At 38.7% G+C, this 25,429-nt stretch overlaps 1 protein-coding gene and 1 pseudogene across 1 annotated transcript; one reads left to right on the forward strand and one right to left on the reverse strand.

Annotated features, from left to right (window-relative positions):
* Positions 1–14,065: 14,065 nt before the first annotated feature.
* Positions 14,066–15,653, forward strand: LOC138086245 (E3 ubiquitin-protein ligase RNF130 pseudogene; annotated as a pseudogene).
* A 4,200-nt stretch (positions 15,654–19,853) lies between these two features.
* LOC138086246 (olfactory receptor 2C3-like) lies at positions 19,854–20,813 on the reverse strand. Its single transcript, XM_068981044.1, has one exon. The coding sequence runs from the start codon at positions 20,811–20,813 to the stop codon at positions 19,854–19,856; it is 960 nt and encodes a 319-aa protein (XP_068837145.1).
* Between the last annotated feature and the right edge of the window lie 4,616 nt (positions 20,814–25,429).

A 25,429-nucleotide genomic window follows, 5' to 3' on the forward strand; every position in this document is an offset into this window, starting at 1 on the left:
TGGGTGTTCTTTGGAAGGAATGATGCTAAAGCTGAAACTCCAGTATTTTGGCCACCACATGTGAGGAGTTGACTCATTGGAAAAGACTCTGATGCTGGGAGGCATTGGGGGCAGGAGAAGCAGACGACAGAGGATGAGATGGCTGGATGGCATCACCGACTCGATGGACATGAGTTTGAGTGAACTCCAGGAGTTGGTGATGGGTACAGGGAGGCCTGGCGTGCCGCTATTCATGGGGTCACAAAGAGTTGGACACGACTGAGCGACTGAACTGAACTGAACTGAACTGAGGGTATTAGTGTTCCATTTAGCAGGGAACTGGTAGCTGTATGAAATTGTGGATATTTTGATATAAAGTGAGATATATGTGTAAGTCTTCATTCCCAGTCCATAATAGGTACTGGCACATAACTTCCCAAACTTCTATAATTTCCTAAATTATTAGACCTATAGAAACATCTTTTGTTATAATATTTAGTTATTTCTAGATTTCTCTGGTAGCTCAGCTGGTAAAGAATCCAGTTTCTAAAATGGTTTTAGAGCAATAAAGATAAAATAGATGTGATTTTCTATTAATAATAATAAAAATAATCCCTTTCAGCCACACCTGAGTTTATGTTAATGGGGTGGCTTTTGGAAATAACCACTAGATTGGGGCTAATTCCCAGAGGAAACAACTAAGTGATTATAGAATTGAAAAATTTAGTTTTGCCCTTCCCATCCTCCACCCAACCCCCTGAACTCAGGGGAGAAGAGTGAGGATGGAGGTTGAATCAATCACTAAAGTTCATAGATTTAATCAACAATGCCTTTGTTGTGAGGCCACCATAAAAACTCAGAAGTATAGGCTTTTGGGAGTTTCCAGGTTGGTGAACAAGAATAAATCCATGTGTTATGAGAGTGGAACACCCCAAACTCCATTAGGGTGAAGTTCCTATGTTTGAGACTTATCTGGCTCCACCTTGTATATCTCTTTATCTGAGTATTTATTTATAATCTTTATTATCCTTTGGGATGGATGAATAATTCAGTGATTAAAGTGTTCTCCTGAATTCTGTGAGCCATTCTAACAAATTAATCAAACCTGAGAAGAAAGTCATGGTAACCTCCTATTTATAACTGGTATAATTAGACAAGTGGACTTATAATTGGTGTCTGAAGTAGGGTGCAGCCTTGTGGGACCTATTCTTTAACTTGTGAAATCTAACACTATCTCCTGGCAGATAGTGTCAATTAAATTGTAAGGATATTCAACTTGCATCAGAGAACTGGTTGATGTGAAAAAAACACCCACACAGAAATACATCTCAGATCAGTTTCCTGATAGATGGAAGGGAAGCATCTCCACTGGCTTCCATCCCTGTGGGAGATGTGGCTTCATTTCCAGACTGTGCATGCTTGAGTAAGCATGTGAGGAGACCCTGCGGGAAAACTGGGGAGTTCACAAAGGGAGCTTGGGTTGATTCAGGGTCTGTTTGCTTGGGTGAGAGGGCATCAAAACCTGTGTGCAACTATTTGCTACAAAAGGGGGCAAAGGTGACAAGGGTCGTCTTCTAGTCTCCACTAGAAGATTCTGATATATTGGGCAAGAAAGGCACATGATACAAAAAGATAAGTGGCTAGTTTCGAACAGGTCATGTAAGCATCTTTTTCCTTTTCACTGTAACTTAAGGACTTACTCTCAAATAGGACAGAAATTCACTCTATTTAGGAAGACGTTCCCTCACTATCCCTCTGGCTGCACTGCCTCCAGATGGTTCTATTTGTGGGTTTGCAACACTTCTACTGGACATGAGGCCAGAAATTATGTAGAATCACTGGTGTCCTTTCAGTCTTGACTTCATTCTGAGGCAAAAAATCACACTTCAACTGTATCTCTGGGTTCTGGGAGGATGTCTTCACTGTTAAGCATATGTAACAGAGAAAGAATTAACACTGTGTGGAAATTGCCTTTCTCATTCTTTAACCTAAGTATTCTTTTACTTTAGCCCTTCACGTTGAGTTAAACATTAGAAAAATGTTGCTTGTACTCAAATAACTCATTTAGTTTCCTTAAGAAAGTTCCCAAACCTCAGTTCCAGTTTAGTGATGACTATTATGTCTTGGGGCTTCCCATCTCCAAGACCAATGCCATGAAGGCTTTCCTTCATGTTTCTTCTAGGAGTTTCAGATTATAACATGTAAGTCTTTAATCTATTCTTAGTTTATTTACGTGTATGGTGTTAGCTAGAGCTTCAATTTTATTCTTTTGCATGTGCATATTCAGTTTTCCCCAAACTGTTTACTTAAAACACTGCCCTTTTTACATCATGTATTCTTGGTCTCTTTGTTGACAATGGCTTGTCTATGTGCATGCATTTGGACTTCTCTGGTAGCTCAGCTGTTAAAGAATCCACCCACAATAGGGGAAACCCTCGTTCAAATCCTGGGTTGGGAAGATTCCCCTGGAGAAGGGATAGGCTACTTACTCCGGCGTTCTTGGGTTTCCCTGGTGGCTCAGACAATAAAGAATCTGCCTTCAGTGTGGGAGACCTGGGTTGGATCCCTGAGTTGGGAAGATCCCCTGGAGGAGGGTATGGCAAACCACTCCAGTATTCTTCCTTGGGGAATCCCCATGGACAGAGGAGCCTGGTAGGCCACAGTCTGGGATCACAAAGAGTCGGACACGACTGAACAACTAAGCGTAACACAGCATTACTTCTTGTAGATAAATGCTGTTTTAGTCTAGAAACCTTGCAAATAGCAAGAGATAAGAAGGTCAAGTAAAATAACTGCCAATAACTTGAAGTTTCATAGAGTCTTTTTAAAAATTATTTTGCTATTGAAGTATAATTGATTTACAATGCTGTGTTAGCTTCTGCTATATAGCAAAGTGAGCCCATTATATATATATACTATATATATTTTTTAAATTCTTTTTTAGATTCTATTCCCTTTCAGTCACAGGAGTTTTTAAATTTAGGTTTGTGAACAACAAAGACTTGTTATTCACAAACAAATTCAGGTTTGTGAATAACAAAGAAAGATTATGCTTCCCTTGAAGGTCAGGAGGCAATACACCTGTACCCTTTAATCTTGGGTCCTCCTGCTTCTGTATTTCTCATAGCATAGAAGAAGCCTGGATTCTACTCTGAGTTGAGCTGGCTTTTTAGGGCACTAGGCCATAATCATATTTTGTTGGTTTTTTGAATAAAGCCTTATTCCTTGCACCAAAACCTTAAAATTTTTTTAAATTTATTGTTTTAAATAGAAGTATAATTGTTTTACAATGTTGTGTTAATTTCTGCTGTACAACAACTTGAACTTCAGTCGTGTCCGACTCTGTGCGACCCATAGACGGCAGCCCACCAGGCTCCTCTGTCCTTGGGATTCTCCAGGCAAGAACACTGGAGTGGGTTGCCATGTCCTTCTCCAATGCATGAAAGTGAAGAGTGAAAGTGAAGTCGCTCAGTCGTGTCTGACTCTTAGCGACCCCATGGACTGCAGCCTATCAGGCTCCTCCACCCATGGGATTTTCCAGGCAAGAGTACTGGAGTGGGTCGCCATTGCCTTCTCCTGAACCAGCTATATTTACACATATATTCCCTCCATTCTGAGCCTCCCTCCCCCACCCCCGCCATGAGTTCCCTGTGCTATACAACAGCTTGTCTCTAGCTATCTGTTTTACAAATAGTAGTGTATATATGTCAATGCTACCCTCTCAATTTGTTCCACCCTCTCCTTACCCCATTGTGTCTAGAAGCCCATTCTCTATGCCTGCATCTCAATTCATGTCCTAAAATAGGTTCATTAGTACCATTTTTTAGTTTCCATATACATATATGAATAGATGAATATATGGTATTTGCTTTTCTCTTCCTGACTTACTTCACACTCTGTATGACAGATTCTAAGTTCATCTACAAATGACCAAATTTTGTTCCTTTTTATGTGTTGAGTCTGGCTAGACAAGCAGGGTTTCTGAAAGTAAGATGTGGTGGGAGAATGAAAAACAAGACACAGTTCAGCTCAGTTCAGTTCAGTCGCTCAGTCGTGTCCGACTCTTTGCAACCCCATGAATCGCAGCATGCCAGGCTTCCCTGTGCATCACCAACTCCCAGAGTTCACTCAGACTCACGTCCATCACTGCCATCAAGTCAGTGATGCCATTCAGCCATCTCATCCTCTGTCGTCCCCTTCTCCTCCTGTCCCCAATCCCTCCCACCATCAGAGTCTTTTCCAATGAGTCAACTCTTCGCATGAGGTGGCCAAAGTACTGGAGTTTCAGCTTTAGCATCATTCCTTCCAAAGAAATCCCAGGGTTGATCTCCTTCAGAATGGATTGGTTGGATCTCCTTGCAGTCCAAGGGACTCTCAAGAGTCTTCTCCAACACCACAGTTCAAACACATCAATTCTTCGGCATTCAGCCTTCTTCACAGTCCGACTCTCACATCCATACATTACCACAGGAAAAACCATAGCCTTGACTAGATGGACCTTAGTTGGCAAAGTAATGTCTCTGCTTTTGAATATGCTATCTAGGTTGGTCATAACTTTTCTTCCAAGGAGTAAGCATCTTTTAATTTCATGGCTGCAATCACCATCTGCAGTGATTTTGGAGCCCCCAAAAATAAAGTCTGACACTGTTTCCACTGTTTCTCCATCTATTTCTCATGAAGTGATGGGACTGGATGCCGTGATCTTTGTTTTCTGAATGTTGAGCTTTAAGCCAACTTTTTCCAGTAAAAGATGAGGATCAGGGGACCATCACCACTCCAAGGTGAAGGTGCTGAAACTGAATCCATGCCAGCTATATTTTACTCTCAGCTGTGAAGGAAGGATTGTGCAGGGAGTTAAGCCATAACTCATGTGGCCTTCAGGGCCAAAGAACAAAGTGATCATTAACCACTGAGTAACCAAGAAACAGTAATCAATAACAAATCAGTAACTAACACTAATATTCTTATTTATAGATTTTCCTCCAGATATGTAAAAAATGTGACTCTGAGACTCCAGTTGGAAAACAGTCTGGGGTCTGTTTTCCGACCCCAGGATCCTATCCTGTTTTCAAGATTATGAACTGTTCCCTCTGGACTTGTTCCAAGAGTCTCATGCCTTAAAGCATCCAGTTTATCATTAATTATAAATTCTTTCTGCAGTCCTTGCCGGGGCCTGTTTTTCTTCTATTCTTCCTGTCTCCTACATTTATGTCTGAGTAATAGTCCATTTTGTATTTGTGCCACAACTTCTTTATCAATTCCTCTATTGATAGACATCTAGATTGCTACCACATCGTCACTATTGTAGATAGTGCTGCAATGAACATTGGAGTGCCTGTGTCTCTTTTTTTAAAATTAATTTATTTTTTAAATGAAGGATAATTGCTTTAAATAAGCATGTGTCTTTTTGAATTATGGTTTTCTTAGGGTATATGCCCAGTAATGGGATTACTGTCATATGGTAATTCTATTTGTAATTTTTTAAGGACTCTCCATACTATTCTCCATAGTGTTTGTGTCCATTTGCCTTTCCACCAAGAGTGCAAGAGGATTTCCTTTTGTCTACATCCTCTCCAGCATTTACTGTTTGTAGATTTTTTGATGATTACCATTCTGATTGGTGTAAGTTGATAACTCATTTTAGTTTTGATTTGCATTTCCCTAATAATGAACAATGTTGAAATCTTTTCACGTGTTTGTCAGTCATCTGTATGTTTTCTTTGGAGAAATGTCTCTTTAGGTCTTTGGCCCAGTTTTTGAATGGGTTGCTTGTTTTTTGATTTTGAGCTGCATGAGTTACTTGTATATTTTGGAGATTAATTCTTTACAGTTGCTTCATTTGCAAATATTTTCTCCCATTCTGAGGGTTGTATTTTCGACTTGTTTATGGTTTGCTTTGCTGTGCAAAAACTTTTACGTTTAATTAGGTCTCATTTGTTTATTTTTGTTTTTATTTCTGTTACTCTAGGATGCAGATCTAATAGCATCTTGCTGTCATACATCACAGAGTGTTCTGCCTGTTTTCTTCTAAGAGATTTATAGATTCTAGCCTCACATTTAGGTATTTTAATCTATTTTGAGGTTATTTCTATGTATTGAGTTAGGAGATGTTCTAATTTCATTTTTTATACATATCGGTTCAGTTTTCCCAGTGCCACTTATTGAAGAGGTTGTTTTTTCTCCAATGTATATTTTTGCCCAATTTGTCAAAGATAAGATGACCATAGATGTGTAGGGCTTTCTACATTGTTCAAAAAAATCTATGTTTCTATTTTTGGACCAGTACCCTACTGTTTGGTAATAAATAGCTTTGATAATATAATCTGAAGTCAGAGAGCCTGATTCCTCCAGCTCTGTTTTTCTTTTCAAGATTGCTCTAGTTATTCAGGGTCTTTTGTGTTTCCACAAAAATTGTGAAATTTTTTTCTAGTTCTGTGAAAAATGCCATTGGCAGTTTGCTTGGGATTGCAGTGAATCAGTAGATTGTTTTGAGTAGCATAGTCATTTTCAAAATATTGATTATTCCAATTCAGGAATCCTGAAAGATACTGCTGTGAAAGTGTTGCACACAATATGCCAGCAAATTTGGAAAACTCAGCAGTGGCCACAGGACCGGAAAAGGTCAGTTTTCATTCCAATTCCAAAGAAAGACAATGCCAAAGAATGTTCAAACTATCCCACAATTGCACTCATCTCACATGCTAGTAAAGTAATGCTCAAAATTCTCCAAGCCAGGATTCAACAGTATGTGAACCATTAACTTCCTGATGTTCAAGCTGGATTTAGAAAAGGCAGAGGAACCAGAGGTCAAATTGCCAACATCTGCTGGATCATTGAAAAAGCAAGAGAGTTTCAGAAAAACATCTATTTCTGCTTACTGACTATACCAAAGCCTTTGACTGTGTGGATAACAATAAACTGTGGAAAATTCTGAGAGATGGGAATACCAGACCACCTGACCCGTCTCCTGAGAAATCTGTATGCAGGTTAGGAAGCAACAGTAAGAACTGGACATGGAACAATAGACTGGTTCCAAATCGGGAAAGAAGTACATCAAGACTGTATATTGTCACCCTGCTTATTTAACTTATACACAGAGCATATCATGTGAAATGCTGGGCTGGAAGAAGCACAAGCTGGAATCAAGATCGCTGGAAGAAATATCAATAACTTCAGATATGCAGATGACACCACCCTTAGGGCAGAAAGTGAAGAAGAACTAAAGAGCCTCTTGAGGAAAGTGAAAGAGGAGCGTGAAAAAGTTGGCTTAAAACTCAACATTCAGGAAGCTAAGATCATGGCATCTAGTCCCATCACTTCATGGCAAGTAGATGGGGAAACAATGGAAACAGTGACAGACTTTAGTTTTTTTTTTTTTTTTGAGGGGGAGCGGGGTGCAGACTCCAAAATCACAGCAGATGGTGACTGTAGCCATGAAATTAAAAGACGCTTGCTCCTTGAAAGAAAATCTATGACCAATCTAGACACTTTGCTGACACAGGTCTGTCTAGTCAAAGGTATGGTTTTACTAGTAGTCATGTATGGATATGAGAGCTGAACTATAAAGAAAGCTGAGTGCCGAAGAATTGATGCCATTGAACTGTGGTGTTGGAGAAGACTCTTGAGAGTCCCTTGGACTGCAAGGAGATCCATCAGTCCATCCTAAAGGAAATCGGTCCTGAATATTCATTGGAAGGACTGATGCTGGAGCTGAAGCTCCAATACTTTGACCACCTGATGGGAAGAATTGACTCATTGGAAAAGACCCTGGTGCTGGGAAAGTTTGAAGGTCAGAGGAGGAGGGGATGACAGAAAATGATATGGTTGGAAGACATCACTGATTTGATGGACATGAGTTTGTGTAAGATCCTGGAGTTGGTGATGGACAGTGAAGCCTGGCATGCCGCAGTCCACGGAATCTCAAAGAGTTGAACATGACTGAGCAACTGAACTGAACTGAATTCAGGAACATAGTGCATTTCCCCTTCTGTTACTGTCGTGTTTGATTTCTTTTATCAGTGTCTTATAATTTTCTGCATACAGATCTTTTTTCTCATTAGGTAGACATTCCTAGGTATTTCATTCTTTTCGTTGCAATGGTGAATAGGGTTGTTTCTTTAATTTCTCTTTCTGATTTTTTATTAACTTACGGAATGCAAGAAATTTCTGTGTATTAATTTTCATCATGCAACTTTACTAAATCCATTAATTGGGTTAAGTAATTTTCTGGTGGCATCTTTAGGATTTTCTAAGTATGGTATTATGTCATTTGCAACCAGAGACAGTTTTACTTCTTTTCCAATCTGGATTACTTTTATATCTTTTTCTTCTCTGATTGCCATGGCTATCACTTCCAAAAATATGTTAAATAATAGTGGTGAGAGTAGAAACTCTTGTCTTATTCCTGATCTTACAGCAAATGCTTTCAGTTTTTCACCATTAAGAGTTATGTTTGATGTGAGTTTTTCATATATGGTCATATATGATTTTTATTATGTAGAGGGAGGTTCCTTCTATGCCCTTTTTCTGGAAAGTTTTTTTTTTTTAAATCATAAATGTCTTTTTAATTTTGTTGAAAGCTTTTTTGGTATCTATTGAGATTATCATATAGTTTTTAATCCTTTAATTTTTATATGGTGTATCATATTGGTTGATTTTTTTTTAAATGGCCCTCAATCTTCAATAACTCCTTTCATGCCCTATATCCCAAGATACCTTTCTTTTTTTTTTAATATAAATTTATTTATTTTAATTACTTCACAATATTGTATTGGTTTTTATATTGAAGAATCTTTACATCCCTGGGATATATCCCACTTGATCATGGTATATGAATTTTTTTATTGTGTTGTTGGATTCTTCTACTATTTTGTTGAGGATTTTTGCATCTATGTTCATCAGTGATAAAAGCATGTAATTTTCTTTCTTTCTTTCTTTCTTTTTTTTTTTTTTTTTTACTTTACAATAGTGTATTGGTTTTGCCACACATCAACATGAATCTGCCATGGGTGTACACATGTTCCCAATCCCGAACACCCCTCCGACCTCCCCGCCCACTCCCGCCCACACCATCCTTCTGGGTCATCCCAGTGCACCAGCCCCAAGCATCTTGCACCCTGCATCGAACCTAAACTGGCAATTCGTTTCTTATATGATATTATACATGCAGATGTCCATCAGCAGATGAATGGCTAAGAAAGCTGTGGTACATATACACAATGGAGTATTACTCAGCCATTAAAAAGAATACATTTTAATCAGTTCTAATGAGGTGGATGAAACTGGAGCCGATTATACAGAGTGAAGTAAGCCAGAAAGAAAAACACCAATACAGTATACTAATGCATATATATGGAATTTAAAAAGATGGTAACAATAACCCTGTATGTGAGACAGCAAAAGAGACACAGATGTATAGAACAGTCTTTTGGACTCTGTGGGAGAGGGAGAGGGTGGGATGATTTGGGAGAATGGCATTAATTCTTTTTATGTTATATCTTTTGTTTTGGTACCAGGGTGATGGTAGCATCATAGAATTAATTTGGAAGTGTTCCTCTCCCCGCAAGTTTTGGAAGGGCTTGAGCAGTACAGATGTTAGCTCTTCTCTAAGCATTTGAGGGAATCCACCTGTGAAACCATATGGCCCTGAGCTTCTGTTTGTTGGAAGATTTTTAATAAGTTACAGTTTCGGTGCTTGTAATTGGTCTGTTCATATTTTCTATTTCTTCCTGGTTCAGTCTTAAAAGATTGTACTTTTCTAAAAATTTGTCCATTTCTTCCAGTTTATCCATTTCATTGGAATGTAGTTGTTTGTAGTAGTCTCTTATGATTCTTTCTATTTCTGCAGTGTCAGTTGCAACTTCTCTGTTTTTATTTCTAATTTTATTGAGTCTTTTTTTTTTTTGATGAGTCTGGTAAATGTTTATCAATTTTGCTTATCTTATAAAAGAAACAGCTGTTACTGTCATTGATTTTTTTTTTTTAACCATTGCTACCGTAATTTCTTTTTCATTTATATCTGCTCTAATATATATGATTTCTTTCCTTCTACTAATTTTGTGGGCTTTTTTTCTTTCTTTCTTTCTTTTTTTCTAATTGGTTTAGGTATAAGTTTAGGTTGTTGATTTGAAATGTCTCTTGTTTCTTAAGGTAGGATTATATTGCTATAAACTTCACTCTTACAGCTCCTTTTGCTACATCAAATAAGTTTTGGGTCATCAGCTCCAAACTGTACAGTGAGCAGTATGGACTTGAATTCAGTAGCACAGGTAGGTAGCAGTTGGGTTAGCAAATGACCTATCAGCCTGGCCATTTAAAACAACTGAAAGAAAGTGCTAGTAATTCTTATAATTCTTCTTTGTGCCAGAGATAGGGTAAGAGATGAGCAGAGTTCAATGCTGTCCTCCGTAGTTCTGGGGTGATGTGTTTGGTCAACTATTCCTGAATAAACTGAGGAATACCTGCACTACTGTCTTGAATTGGCATCCAGTCTTGAGATCAAGAGGATGATGCATGCTTGGGAAAATGGGTATCCCAGTGGGTACTTCTGTCCTGTTCCTTGCTTCTATGTTTGGAGGCTCTAAAATCTTGAGTACTAATTTTAAATTAAACCATGAACAGGCAAAGAAAATAATAGTACATTCAAATACCAGGAAATATTTTTTATTCATCTTTTCAAAGAGTCAGGAATATTTTTCAGTTTTCAGACTGACATCGTTCTACAGATCTTGAAAGTTTTCATCTAATGATTTTAAAATTATGATTTTCCACCATTTGTTCTTTTTATTTTTGGGTACTAAACAAGGTAAAAATTATCAGTGACTCCATTAACTATTTTCCCAATTCATGTTACTTCTCTGACTCCCTAGGTCACTACTGACCTACTTCTTTCTCTTACTGCCCTAAGCCCTCAAAATTTTTGTAATTTTTAACCAATTATCAATGGAGGAAAAAACAAGGGCCTATTTATAGATTAATCTAAATTATACACAAGCAGTAGAAAAAAATTTGTCATTATTATGTCACAGCCCCCACTGAGCATCCTGTAAGATAGTGGTATAGAGACATTTTATATCCCCACATTATGGATAGTGGGAAGACTACAGGTAGTTCATCTGGCTCTTAATTTTCATGGAAGGAGATGTGCAGCTGAGTCTGGATACACACTGATTTCTGGTCATTGCCTAACAGGCTGGTGTTTTGTTCAGGGATTTGACAAGAAAAGGGCTGGGAAGTTAATGACAGAAATCTGGAAACAGGCTGTAGATGAACTTCTTGAAAGAGGCATAGAACGTGATAACTATGTCCTACATAAATCTGCACTAAAGTACATCCACTGGAGAGATGGATCTTGATAGATGATAGATAAAAACTCTTCCAGTAGATATTAGTCAGTCTCTTTTGCCAGTCTTGCTCCCAGGCCCAAGTAAAATTGAACATAGAAGCAGGGATGGAGGCTGTGAATTGATTCAAATTTATAACATTTAGGGAACCAACTAGTGGTGTGTTGATTACATTAGACTCCTTAGATCATAGAGTCAATAATGTTTATTTTTGTAGGAATAGAAAAATATTATGGGTGACATTTTTTTCCCCTGCTCTACCACTTATTTTATTTTCTTGGGCTCCAAAATCTGCAGATGGTGACTGCAGCCATGAAATTAAAAGACACTTGCTCCTTGGAAGGAAAGCTATGACAAACCTAGACAGCATATTCAAAAGCAGAGACATTACTTTGCCAACAAAGATCCATCTAGTCAAGGCTATGGTTTTTCCAGTAGTCATGTATGGATGTGAGAGCTGGACTATAAAGAAAGCTGAGCGCCGAAGAATTGATGCTTTTGAATTGTGGTGTTGGAGAAGAAGACTCTTGAGAGTCCCTTGGACTGCAAGGAGATCCAACTAGTCCATTCTAAAGGAGATCAGTCCTGGGTGTTCATTGGAAGGACTGATGCTGAAGCTGAAACTCCAATACTTTGGCCACCTGATGTGAAAAACTGACTCATTGGAAAAGACCCTGATGCTGGTAAAGACTGAAGGTGAGAGGAGAAGGGGACAACAGAAGATGAGATGGTTGGATGGCATCACCAACTTGATGTACTTGAATTTGAGCAAGCTCTGGAAGTTGGTGATGGATAGGGAAACCTGGCATGCTGCATTCCATGGGGTTGCAGAGTCAGACATGACTGAGTGACTGAACGGAACTAAATTCATATGAAGCATCTCTTCCAACCACATTGCTAGGAGATTAGTAAAAACACAAGCACATAGAGGTTTAACAATATACTACTGAACAGCCAATGCATCACTGAAGAAATCAAAGAGGAAATAAAAAAATACCTAGAGACAAATGAAAATGAAAGCACAGTGATCCAAAACCTATGGGATGCAGCAAAAGCAGTTCTAAGTGGGAAGATTATAGCAATACAGTCTTACCTCATGAAGCAAGAGAAATCTCAAATCAAATAACCTAACCTTACACCTAAACTGACTGGAGAAGAAGAAAAAAAACAGCACCTAATGTCAATAGAAGGTAAGAAAACATACCATTCAGAGCACAAAAAATGAAACAGAGTTGAAGAATGACTAAAAGCTGGTTCTTTGAAAAAATAAACAAATTTGATAAACTTTTAGCCAGATTCATCAAGAAAAAAGGGAGAGGGCTCAAATCAATAAAATTAGAAATAAAGTGAAGTTACAATTGACATCACAGAAATACAAAGGACATTAAGAAACTCCTAAGAGGAACTGCATGCAAATAAAATGGATAACCTGGAATAAATGGAAATATTCTTAGAAAGGTACAATCTCCCAAGACTGAACCAACAAGAAATAAAAAATATGAACAGATCAATCACAACTAATGAATTTGAAATTGTGATTAAAAAACTTCCAACAAACAAAAGTACAGGACCAGATGGCTTCACAGGTGAATTCGATCAAATATTCAGGTGAGAGCTAACACCTATCTTTCTGAAACTGTTTCAAAAAGTTGCAGAGGAAGGAAATCTTCCAAACCCATTCTATGAGGTAAACATCATCCTGACCCCAAAACCAGACAAAGATATCACAAAAAATGAAACAAAGATCAATATCACTGATGAACATAGATACAAAATTCCTCAACACAATACTAGCAATCTGAATCCAACAATATGTTAAAAGGTTCATACACTATGATCAAATGGAATTTATCCCAGGGATGCAAGGATTTTTCAGTATCTGCAAATAAGTCAGTGTGATACACCACATTAACACACTGAAGAATAAAAACAATCATCTCAATAAATGTAGGAAAAGCTTTGACAAAGTTCAGCATCTAGTTACGATAAAAACTCTCCAGAAAGTGGGCACAGAGGGAACCTACCTCAACATAATAAAGGCCATATGTGACAAACCTACAGATAACATTATACTCAACAGTAAAAAGCTGAAAACATTTCCTCTAAGATCAGGAACAAGACAAGGATGTCTACCCTCTTCACTTTTATTCAACAATCTTTGGAAGTCCTAGCTACAGCAATCACAGAAAAAAAAAAGAAAAAATCAAGTAAAAGGAATCTAAATTTGAAAAGTAAAACTGTCACTGCAAATGAAATGATAGTATGCATTAAAAATCTAAAGATGCTTCCAGAAAACTGCTAGAGCACATCAATGAATTTGGTAAAGTTGCAGGTTACAAAATTAACACACAGAAACCTACTGCATACCTAAACACTAACAACAAAATATCAGAAAGAGAAATTCAAGAAACAACCCCAATTACCATGGCATCAAAAAGAGTAAAATACCTAGGAATAAACCTACCCCTGGAGACAAAAGATTTGTACTCTGAAAACTGTAATACCCTGATGAAAGAAATCAAAGACAATAGAGATGGGAAGCTGTACCTTGCTCTTGCATTGAAAGATGGATATTGTCAAAATGACTGTACTACCCTAAGCAATCTACAGATTTAATGCAATCGGTATCAAGTTACCAATGCTGTTTTTTTCTTGGAACTAAAACAACAACAACAGTAACAACTTAAGATTTATATGGAGACACAAAAGACCACAAATAGCCAAAGCAATTTCCAGAAAGATAAATGGAGCTGGACGAATCAGGCTCCCTGTCTTCAAACTGTACTACAAAGCTAGTTATCAAAATTGCAGACATTATCAGTATTGCAGGCTTTCTCCTGAGGAGCCGCCACTCAGCGGGACCGGCCACAGGGGATGGAGTGGGCCCGCAAACCAGGTCTTGGAGTGACCCAGAGGAGACGACCAGGCGCGTTCTGGAGGTTGGCCGAGCAGCCGTTCAGTGGCGCCGGCGCCCAGGAGTGCCGAATTTGGCACTGGTCTCGGGCATGCGTCCATGCTGCAGGGTCTGAGGCGCCGTCCAGCCTCTCCCAGCGGCCTGGGAGCCCCCTAGACGAGCGACCTTGGCGGCCCGGAGGGACTCTGAGCGGTGCTGCGCTGGCGCGCCGCCTGGTTCGCCGCGCTCGCTCTGCTGACCAGCAGCCTGTGACCGGCGTGGTTGGACAACGCGAGCCAGGAGTGCTACACTGCGCTCATCAACGTGACGGTGCGGGAGTTCAGCCGCGGCACCCCTTTTTACACCCTGCATCCATCGCGAGAGCGATAGGAGCTTGCCCAAGGCCGTCAGTTCCTGGCACTGATGCCCATCCATGGAGTTGCTGATCATCTGGGCTGTGATCTTCAAACACGGTTCTTTGTCCCTCCTAACATCAAACCGTGGATTGCCTTGCTGCAGAGGGGAAATTGCACCTTTAAAGAGAAAATATCACGGCCTGCCTGTTTTCCACAATGCAGTTGCTCTAGTCATCTACAATAATATATCCAAAGAGCCAGTCACCATGACTCATCCAGGCACTGGAGATATTATTATTGTCATGATTACAGAATTGAGAGGTAATGATATTTTGAGTTATCTGGAGAAAAACATCTCTGTAAAAATGATAATAGGTATTGGAACTCAGATGCCACGGAAGAGCTTCAGCCATGGCTTTCTAGTCGTTGTGTCAATATCTTTCATTGTTTTGATGATTATTTCTTTGGCATGGCTTATATTCTACTTCATTCAGAAGATCAGGTACACCAATGCCCGGGGGCAGGAACCAGCGTCCTTTTGGAGATGGAGCCAAGAAAGCCACCAGCAAATAGACAACCAGAACAGTGAAAAAGGGTGGTAAGGAAGCAGATCCAGACTTTGATCATTGTGCTGTCTGCATAGAAAGCTATAAACAGAATGATATTGTCCAGATTCTCCCCTGGAAGCATGTATTCTACAAATCCTGTGTGGATCCCTGACTTAGTGAACATTGTTCCTGTACCATGCGCAAACTGAATATCTTGAAGGCCCTGGGAATTGTGCCAAATTTGCTGGCTACTGATTAAGTAGCATTTGATATGGAAACACTTACAGAGCCCAAGTAGTTAACTGAAAATCAGCCCTAGGTGAGCTCTCCAGTGACAACTTGTTTGGCCTGGAGCCACAACTTGGGGATCTCACTTCTTCCTCAGGATGGGAAGCACACTCCTAGAACAAGAGAGAGCAACATCATAGTAACAAAAGAACAATTTATTATTGACAGTTATGGCCTCCTCAGTGCTGTCACACTGCTATGTGATCATCAGAGCCATAGCTAGTTGAATGCTAATGAGGTAGAATAGTTCTGAAGAAGGAAAAACTGTTTTCTGACTGATTGCCTTGAAGGAAAAAAGAACCTATGTTTATGCATCATTTACCAATCATGCCACACAAGCATTTATTTTTAGTATATTTTATTTTTCATAAAACTGCTAATGCCAAAGCTTTGTATTAAAATAAATAAACAATAAAATTAAAAAAATAACAGTATTGTTCTGGCACAAAAGTAGAAATATAGATCAGTGGAACAGCATGGAAAACCCAGAAATAAACCCATGTGTCTATGGTCAATTAATCAATGACAAAGGAGGCAGGACTACACAATGTTGGAAAGACAGTCTCTTCAGTAAATGGTGGTGGGAAAACTGAATAGTTACCTGTAAAAAAATGAAATTAGAATATTCTTTAACATCATATACAAAATAAGCTCAAAATGGATTAAAGGCCTAAATGTGAGACCAGATATTATAAGACTCTTACAGGAGAACATAGGCAGAACACAGTTACATAAATCACAGTGATTCCTTTTTTAAATCTGTTTCCATTATCTGAGTAATGGAAATAAAAGCAAAAATAAATAAATGAGACCCACTTAAACTCAAAAACATTTTGTACAGTAAAGGAAACCCTAAAGAAAATTTACAGATAACACACAGAATGGGAGAAAATATTTGCAAATGATATGATCGATAATGAATTAGTCTCTAAAATTTACAAACAGCTTAAGTGGCTTAATATCATCAAAACAAAATAAAAAATGGACAGAAAACCTAAAGAGACACTTCTCCAAAGAAGACATACAGATGGCTAAGAGACACATGAAAAGATGTTCAATATTGCTAATAATCAGAGAAATACAATTCAAAATCATGCTAATCAGAATGGTTACCATCAAAAAATCCACAAACAACAAATGCTGGAGAGGATGTCGAGAAAACAAAACCCTCCCACACTGTTGGTGGACATGTAAATTGTACAGCCACTGAGGTGAACAGTATGGAGATGTCTTAAAAAACTAAAAATAGAGCTACCATATGACCCTACAATCCCTCTCCTGGTCATATATCTGAAGAAAAAATTGTCCAAAAGGATATATTCACCCCAATGTTCATTGCAGCATTGTTTAGAATAGCCAAGAAATGGAAGTAACCTAAATGTCCATCAACAGAGGAATGGATAAAGACAATGTTCAGTTCAGTTCAGTTCAGTCGCTCAGTCATGTCCGACTCTTTGCGACTCCATGAATCGCAGCACGCCAGGCCTCCCTGTCCATCACCATCTCCCGGAGTTCACTCAGACTCACGTCCATCGAGTCCGTGATGCCATCCAGCCATCTCATCCTGGGTCGTCCCCTTCTCCTCCTGCCCTCAATCTCTCCCAGCATCAGAGTCTTTTCCAATGAGTCAACTCTTTGCATGAGGTGTCCAAAGTACTGGAGCTTCAGCTTTAGCATCATTCCTTCCAAAGAAATCCCAGGGTTGATCTTCTTCAGAATGGACTGGTTGGATCTCCTTGCAGTCCAAGGAACCCTCAAGAGTCTTCTCCAACACCACAGTTCAAACGCATCAATTCTTTGGCGCTCAGCCTTCTTCACAGTCCAACTCTCACATCCATACATGACCACAGGAAAAACCATAGCCTTGACTAGGCAGACCTTAGTCAGCAAAGTAATGTCTCTGCTTTTGAATATACTATCTAGGTTGGTCATAACTTTCCTTCCAAGGAGTAAGCGTCTTTTAATTTCATGGCTGCAGTCACCATCTGCAGTGATTTTGGATCCCCCCAAAATGTGGTGCATATATAAAAAGGAATATTATTCAGCCATTAAAAAGAATGAAATAATGTCATATACAGTAACATGGATGGACATAGAGATAGTCATACTGAGTGAAATAAATCAGGCAGAGAGACAAATACCATTTGATTTGTTAATATGCACAACCTATAGAAAATAATACAAAAGGACTTAATTACAAAGAAGAAACAGATTCAGACTTAGAGAATGAATTTATGATTACCAGGATAGAAGGGTAGGGGGAAGGATAGTTAGGGAGTTTGGGATTAACATGTACCCACTGCTATATTTAAAATAAATAGCCAGCGAGAATGTACTGTACAGCACAGGGAACTCTGTTCAATATTATGTGACAATCTAAGTGAGAAAAGTATTTGAAAAAGAATTAATACATGTATAACTGAATCACTTTGCTGCATACCTAGAACTAACACAGAATTATTAATAACTCTACTCCAATATGAAATAAAAAGTAAAAAATCAGTAAAAGTGATATCAAAAATTGTTTTTCTGTCTGATCAGCATTTTTCATCACAAAACATGTCAATATTATTAACTTTCCAACACTGTTTTGAGTTTTAAATCAAGTACTGTGATTGCTCTGTGAACTTGGTTCATCTTTTTAGAGCACCATTATGTGCTAGTTTTCCTAACCTCCAGGAATAGATCTCATTTAAAGATCTCATTTTAGGAATGAATAAATGCATGATTGGACATATGAAAAAAGTAAACATATTCTATTGAATGAAAAAATAACTTTATATTTCTTGTAAACTGAAGGCATAGAGCTGAATACGAAAGTTGATATTTCTGTAATTAGAGATGAATCTGTATAGTATATTATTGATGAAATATATAATTGGCTGGAAATCCAGCTAAAAGTTCTACTCTTGAGACATCTGCATCTTTATATTCCTCCTCCTGAAGTAGTATGAATTGCTTTTTGCTCAAAACATTTCTGGAACCAAATGTGTGAGATTATTCCACATCAATAACCAATATTCCAACTCTCCAAAAATCAACTGTAGATCTGATAATTCAATTTAATTCTGACACTAAGTACACCTGAATTTAACACCAGACCCCACTGATTTAAGAGCAAAGTTCTGCACAGGAACCCTCCCCCTCACCCGGCCCCAGTTCAAAAGTCAGTCGCAAGTTCTAGATTGCCACAAACCACCAACAGACTATAACCATAGATTGCCAGGACCTGCCCTTTGTTCAGGTTAAGTGATTTCCTAGAATGACTTACAGAACTCAGGGAAACATTAAGTGTGCTGTTTTATCATATAGAATATAAATGAAGAGGCACATGGGATGAGTCCTGAGCAAAGGAACTTCTGTGTCTGCAAAGTTTGGTGTTCACTACCTTCTTGCCACATAGATTTATTCACCATCCTGGAGCTTTCCAAATCCCACTGTTTAAGGTTTTTATATAGGTCCACGGCACAGGCATGATTGATTAAGTAAAAACTGACCATTGGTGCCTTAATTTCTAGCTACTCCCCCTCCCCAGAGGTTGGATGAGGGGCTGCAAGTTCCAAACTTCTAATCATATGGTTGGGTCCTCTGACACCCAGACTCCATCCTGAAGCTATCTAAGGACTCTAGGTTGAGTTATTTCATTGTCATAAACTCAGGTATGGTTGAAATGGACTTGTTATGAATAACAAAAGTTGTTCTTCTCACTGATATCACTCAGAAAATTCCAAGGGTCCTAGAAGCTCAGTGCCAAGACTCAGGATAAGAAAAATGTATCTATTTCTTATTACATCACAGGGGATTATAAGAAAAATGGCAAAGATAACTATGGATAAATATGCTAGACTTATATATCAGCCTAAAATCTTGATTTGTTGTTCAGTCACTCGGTTGTGTCCTACTTTCTCCATCCCCATGGACTGCAGCATGCCAGGCTTCCCTGTCCTTCACTGTCACCAGAATTTGCTCAAACTCATGTCCATTGAGTCACTTTGTAATTATCTAACTGCTATGAGGTCAATAATAGCTACATCACTGAGTCACTACAAATACTGGGGGGAAAAGGCAAAGGACTTCACACAAATGAGGCACCCTTAGTGGCAGACATTCTATAAAATATTAACAAAATAATATACCAACATGTGTAGCTATATAAACAATTTACCATATCATAGCCAGCATACATATCATACATATAAAACTATATAAACAACCAAATGATATAATTATGAACAAAATATGAAAACAGAAAATACTTTATCTTGGCCTGAAAACAGTATGAGTACATTCAACTCAATTTGTCACCTAATTTGAACTCAAGAAATTTTGTACAGAGATGACATCCCCAATATTCTGCCCCTCCAAATCATTTATTTATTTTCTCTCATTAAAAAATAAATAATTTTGATCCCTTTAAACCAGCTTCCTCCTCACAAGTGATGAGTTTCTAAATATCACCTCGTGTCCCTCCAGAACCACAATTCTCCAATACAATGTGCCTAAGTGCCTTCTTCACAGTCTTGTTCCTTAGCGTGTAAATCAGGGGGTTCAGCATTGGGGTGACCACAGTGTAGAAGAGGGCTACAAGCTTACCTTTCTCATGAGAGTTTCTCCTGGCAGGCTGGAGATACATGAAAAGGATGCTCCCGTAAAACAGAGCCACTACTGCTACATGGGACGAGCAGGTATTGAGTGCCTTTCTCCACCCTTCTGCTGACCTGATCTTCAACACAGCCCAGGCAATACGGCTGTAGGAGACCAGAATGAGACCCAGAGGCAAGACAACAAAGATAAAGCTGGCCACGTACATCTCTACTTCATTGAAGCTGGTATCCACACAAGCCAGTTGCATAATGAGGGGCATCTCACAGAAAAAGTGGTCAATGCGATTGTTCCCACAGAGAGGCAGGAGCATGGTGAGTGTGGAACCTACCATGCTGGTGGTCAGACCCCCAAGCCACGAGGCAAAAGCCAGGCTGCAGCAAAGCTTTGGATGCATGATGGCAGTGTAGTGGAGTGGCCTGCAGATGGCAGCATAGCGATCGTAGGCCATGACTGCCAGGAGGACACATTCAGTTGCCCCCAACCAGTGGGAGATATAGAACTGGATCACACACCCTCCATAGCTTATGGCTTTGTGTGGTCCCCAGAGATTGACCAGGAGTTGAGGGACGATGCTTGTGGAGAAGCTAATGTCCAGGAAGGAAAGGTTGACCAGAAAGAAGTACATAGGAGTGTGGAGATGCACATCCATGCAGGAGACCACAATGATGAGGCCATTACCCAAGACAGACACCACATAAATCCCCAAGACAAAGACAAAAAGGATGGGTTCTAGACAGGGTCGTTCAGAGAAGCCCAGCAGTATAAAAACTTCTGGAAAACTTACATTGGCTATTTCCATCATACATACAGCTAGAAGTAGGGCAAACAAGTCACCTGCAGATGAGTAGGGGGCACAGGGTATGAGGCATATAGTGATTATATGAGTTAGCAAACTTTAAACATAAATTTATATCCTTTATTCCTGAAAGCATCCGATCAACTGCTCCATGGGTAATGGTCCATCAACTTCTTGAAGGTCAGCTTGGAGTGTGTGCCAAGTGACATGGAAATATGCATAGCCTGGGGAAAAATGGATGCATGCACAATTCTTGGCAATGAGTTTTTACTGAAATATTGCTTGTAGTAACAGATGTGGGATCAACCTAAATTTTTAGAGATAAGGTTTTCATTGACTGGCAGATGACATTCCATGTGATGAAACACAGCACAAGTATTAAAATTGAGCCTGTGCTACTTCTGTCCTCAGTTAGTAGCCACATGAGTTCATCTTGACATTTCTCTCTCTGTCAAATCTCACAAACATTGGCAAATTTTTGTCTTTTTATTAAATATAGCCAGCTTGTCATCACTTCTTACCACCTCTGCTGTTTCCACCTTGGCCTTTGCTGTTACCATTTATCACCTGAACTGTTGCTCTAACATCCTAGCTTGTCTTTCTGCTTCCCTGTTAACTTCCTTTCAAAGTATCCTCAACACAGTATCCAGAAGATTATGTTAAAATGTAACATGGTCATAATTGGTCCACTGCTTTCTTATCATAGAAAATGGCTTGCAGTAGTTTTCCTCCAAGGTAGCCACATACTCATATTCCTCTCTTCCTTAAGTCATCTTTTACTGAAGTTTCCCTCACTGTGTTTTTAAAATTGAAAATAACAGCTGTCTCCTATCTCTCTTATCTCCTTTCCTGCTTAATTTCTTTTTGCCCATAGTACTTATCTTCATTGAACAAATATTCTATTCTAATTTATCGTGTCTATTACCTGCCTCACTCCATTGCAGTACAAATTCCATGGACATAGGGCTTTTTGTTACTTTATTTTTGAGTTCCCAGTGCTAACTCAGTGTCTGAAGCACAGATGTTCCTTAACTGACAGTCATCGAATCAGCAAATTGTGAAGCAGTTTTGTTAAAATGGTGTGTGAACATGATAAAAGAAGAACTAAGGCAAAATAAAGGTATAGTCCTCCCATGGGGAGGAGCCTGGTGGGCAGTCCATGGGGTCGCTAAGAGTCGGAAACGACTGAGTGACTTCAGAGGGACATGAAAGTGCAACCTCAAGCAGTTCTGTCAAGAAGGAACACTTAAAGCTGTCAAAGTCATGCACAGCTGGCCCAGACTATGCCTTCCTTTTATAAATGTTGAATAAAACAAACCAGAACTGAGCACGGACAATGTGTGAAGTCAGAAGCCCTCTTAAAGGGAAACAGACAAGCACTTTGCTTCAGGTATCTGAAAAGTTCTGGAACCTTTGTTTACAAACACATGAAATTTTTCTTCCCTGGTTTTTGAAAAGAAAAATAAATGCATTATAATTAGAGTTCATTCAAGTGTGAGGATCTGAGCAGCTATAAACTCAACTATCAATGCTCTTAAAATTCCAGGGAGGGAAACATCCATTTCTATAACTGGAAGTTGACCAGGCAAAATAAATTGAACACAGGTATGTTTACAGTGTTTTATAATACATGTAGAATTTCCCCATGCATTTGTAGAGATGGGGTTCAGGGAGCTTCATGCCTTTCCCAAAATTCAGGCACAGAACTTGTACTGGTTTGGACTTTACTGAGCTAGAATGCTGAGAAAATCATCTGGTTACATATAGTACAGCAGACAGTACTGAGCCTCTGAGAAAGCACCAGGAAGAGGATTCTGCACCCCTTCAAGTTCTGTAAACATAAAGAGTGGCTTCATAATGTGGATGTGGGAGAGAAGAGGTGAATGAGGAGAGTGCTATGCAACTGATTCATGACACAACAAAATAATTGCCTTATATAAAGAGTCACCTCAGATGAACTGATGAGTACATAGAAAAGTAAAAGGCTAAACTGAAGGCTGCATTGTCTCTCATGGGCTTAAGTATCCCTACTGGAGATATGAAAATTTTATTAACACACATATGAATAAAATGTGTGACTGTCACCAAAAGACAGGGATCAGAAGTTTACAGTCATGAAGTAATAGTTCAGTAGAATTTTTGAGAAAATGGAGATCTTAGTGATAATTTGATTCATTTCTAGAAATGATCAGTGAAGTGAAAGTCACTCAGTCATGTCCAACTCTTTGCAACCCCATGGAGTATACATGCTATGGAATTCTCCAGGCCAGAATGCTGGAGTGGGCAGCCATTCCCTTCTCCAGGAGATCTTCCCAATCCAGGAATCAAACTGGGGTCTCCTGCACTACAGGGGGATTCTTTACCAGCTGAGCTGCCAACCTGGAGAATTCCAAGGATTGTATAGACCATGGGATCACAAAGAGTCGGACATGACTGAGTGATTTCACTTTCACTATAGAAATGATCAGTGGCTTACTCAAAGTTCAAGTGTTGTTCAGTGCAAGTACTGGAGCTATACTAAGAAACCAGATTCTTAGTAAAAAAAAAAAAATTCCAGTAAAGGAAGAGTTTTGCTCATTCAATGATTCACCAAAACATCACAATAAAAAATCATTCTTGAAAATGTGACCCAGCCCCAAGTTCTGTGACGTTGTGACAAAGAAAGATAGCATGGTGAGAGTTACAGGAATGAGTTCAAATTTTGTGAGTCAATTATGTCATCACAAATTCTACCCCTGAATTTATCCAACCTGCTAATAAGCCAAAGACCCCCAAAAGAGCAAATCGACATGGTGCAGTGCTCTCAAACTTAATTAGAATGACCAGAAACTGTATGATTCCAGTTTATCTTAAATATCATTAATAACAAATAAATCTGAGAATATCACTTACTGATGGTAAGCTAGCAGTATCCTCTCTCTCTTTGCAGGATGCAAATATTATATAACAAGTAGTATTTTATTTCAATAATTAATAAGATCCATTAATTCAATACATATGGCTTTGAAAAGTAGGAGAGTCGGCAAGGTATTTTGATGTCCTAAAATTGCTGGAAATCTCCAAGTCAGTGATGGTAGGTGTGCTAGATTCACTTCAAATGCATATGTAAGGGCAGTCTTAAGTTTTAAAATTAGAATAGGTTTAAATTAGAGAGAAACACGTATTTTTTCCTAAGAAAAGTGTAAGCAAAAGAAGTGAAAATGATTCACAGAATTTTCAGAATGAGAAATATATGGCAGTCCCCAGAGATAAAGTGTGTCATAAAACTAATAAAATGACAAGACATTCATTTTATCCCCTGGAGCATTCAGGAAGGAGGCAGACTGTGATTACACCAGGGGAGTGAAGTTGGAGGAGAAAAAGCTTTGGGGATTTTCTTCCCTATTGAATAATTATAATTCTATTAGAATGTCTGTACACATAGAATTGTTCAAATGTGTACAGAAGTGTGAGTTTGAATGCTATCTCAGTGTTATTTTAGGTTTTTATACTGCCAAACATTGATTGTCTACGCATCTACGCAATGGTGTCTGTATCTTGTGAAGAAAAGCATGAAATATTTGTTCACTACAGTAACTTCAGTACTTGTGTTACAGATTTTTTTTTTCAAAATTCAATTATTCTATTATTGGAATATAATACAATGATGAACTAATATTTTTCTTGATGGAACAAGATTATTTTTACTGTAGTAAAATACATGTAACATAAATTTGTTACTGTAACCATTTAAAAATATACAGATCAGTGGAATTGCACATTTACAAAACAGTACAACCATCACCCGTATCTAGTTCATGAACTTTTTTATTAACCCCACCAAACCCCTTTTTAGCAGTCACTTTCCATTTTTTTCCTAGTCTTTAGAGAAATCTACTTTCTGTCTTTATGAGTTTGCCTATCTTGGATATTCCATGTAAATGAAATCATACTGTATGTGGGCTTTTATGTTTGACTTCTTTCACTTAGGATGTTCTCAGGTTTTTCCATGTTGTAGTGTGTATCATTATTATATTTGCTTTTAGAGCTGAGTTATATTCTATTGTATAACTTTGACACATTATGTTTATCTAGTTATTTGTTGATGTCCATTGGAATCCTCCTGCAATGCAGGAGACCCTGGTTTGATTCCTGGGTTGGGAAGATCCCATGGAGAAGGAACAGGTTACCCATTCCAGTATTCTTGGGCTTCCTTGGTAGCTCAGATGGTAAAGAATCTGCCTGCAATGTGGGAGACCAGGGTTTGATCCTTGGGTTGGGAAGATCCCCTGAAGGAGGGCATGACAACCCATTTCAGTATTCTTGCCTGGAGAATCCTCATAGGCAGAGGAACCTGGTGGGCTATAGTCCATAGGGTGGCAAAGAGTTGGACAAGAATGAGCAACTAAGCACATTGGTTTATTTGTTGATGGATCTTTGTGTTATTTCCACTTTTCGCTATTGTGAATAGAGCTGCTAATGACATGTCTCTACAAATATTGTTTGAACATTTCAATTATTTTGGTGCACATCTAGGAGTGGAATTAATAGATCACATGGTAACTTTGTGATTAGAACTTATTTTGGGGACTTTCTTGGTGTGGTGGTGCAATGTATGAGAATTCGCCTACAATGCAGGAGAC

Source organism: Capricornis sumatraensis, chromosome 9 (genome assembly GCF_032405125.1).
Source record: "Capricornis sumatraensis isolate serow.1 chromosome 9, serow.2, whole genome shotgun sequence".
In the NCBI taxonomy this organism is placed as follows: domain Eukaryota; kingdom Metazoa; phylum Chordata; class Mammalia; order Artiodactyla; family Bovidae; genus Capricornis; species Capricornis sumatraensis.

Excerpts from the sequence above, each read along its gene's own strand:
- LOC138086246 (XM_068981044.1), bottom strand. The coding sequence starts at position 20,813 with ATGATGGAAATAGCCAATGTAAGTTTTCCAGAAGTTTTTATACTGCTG.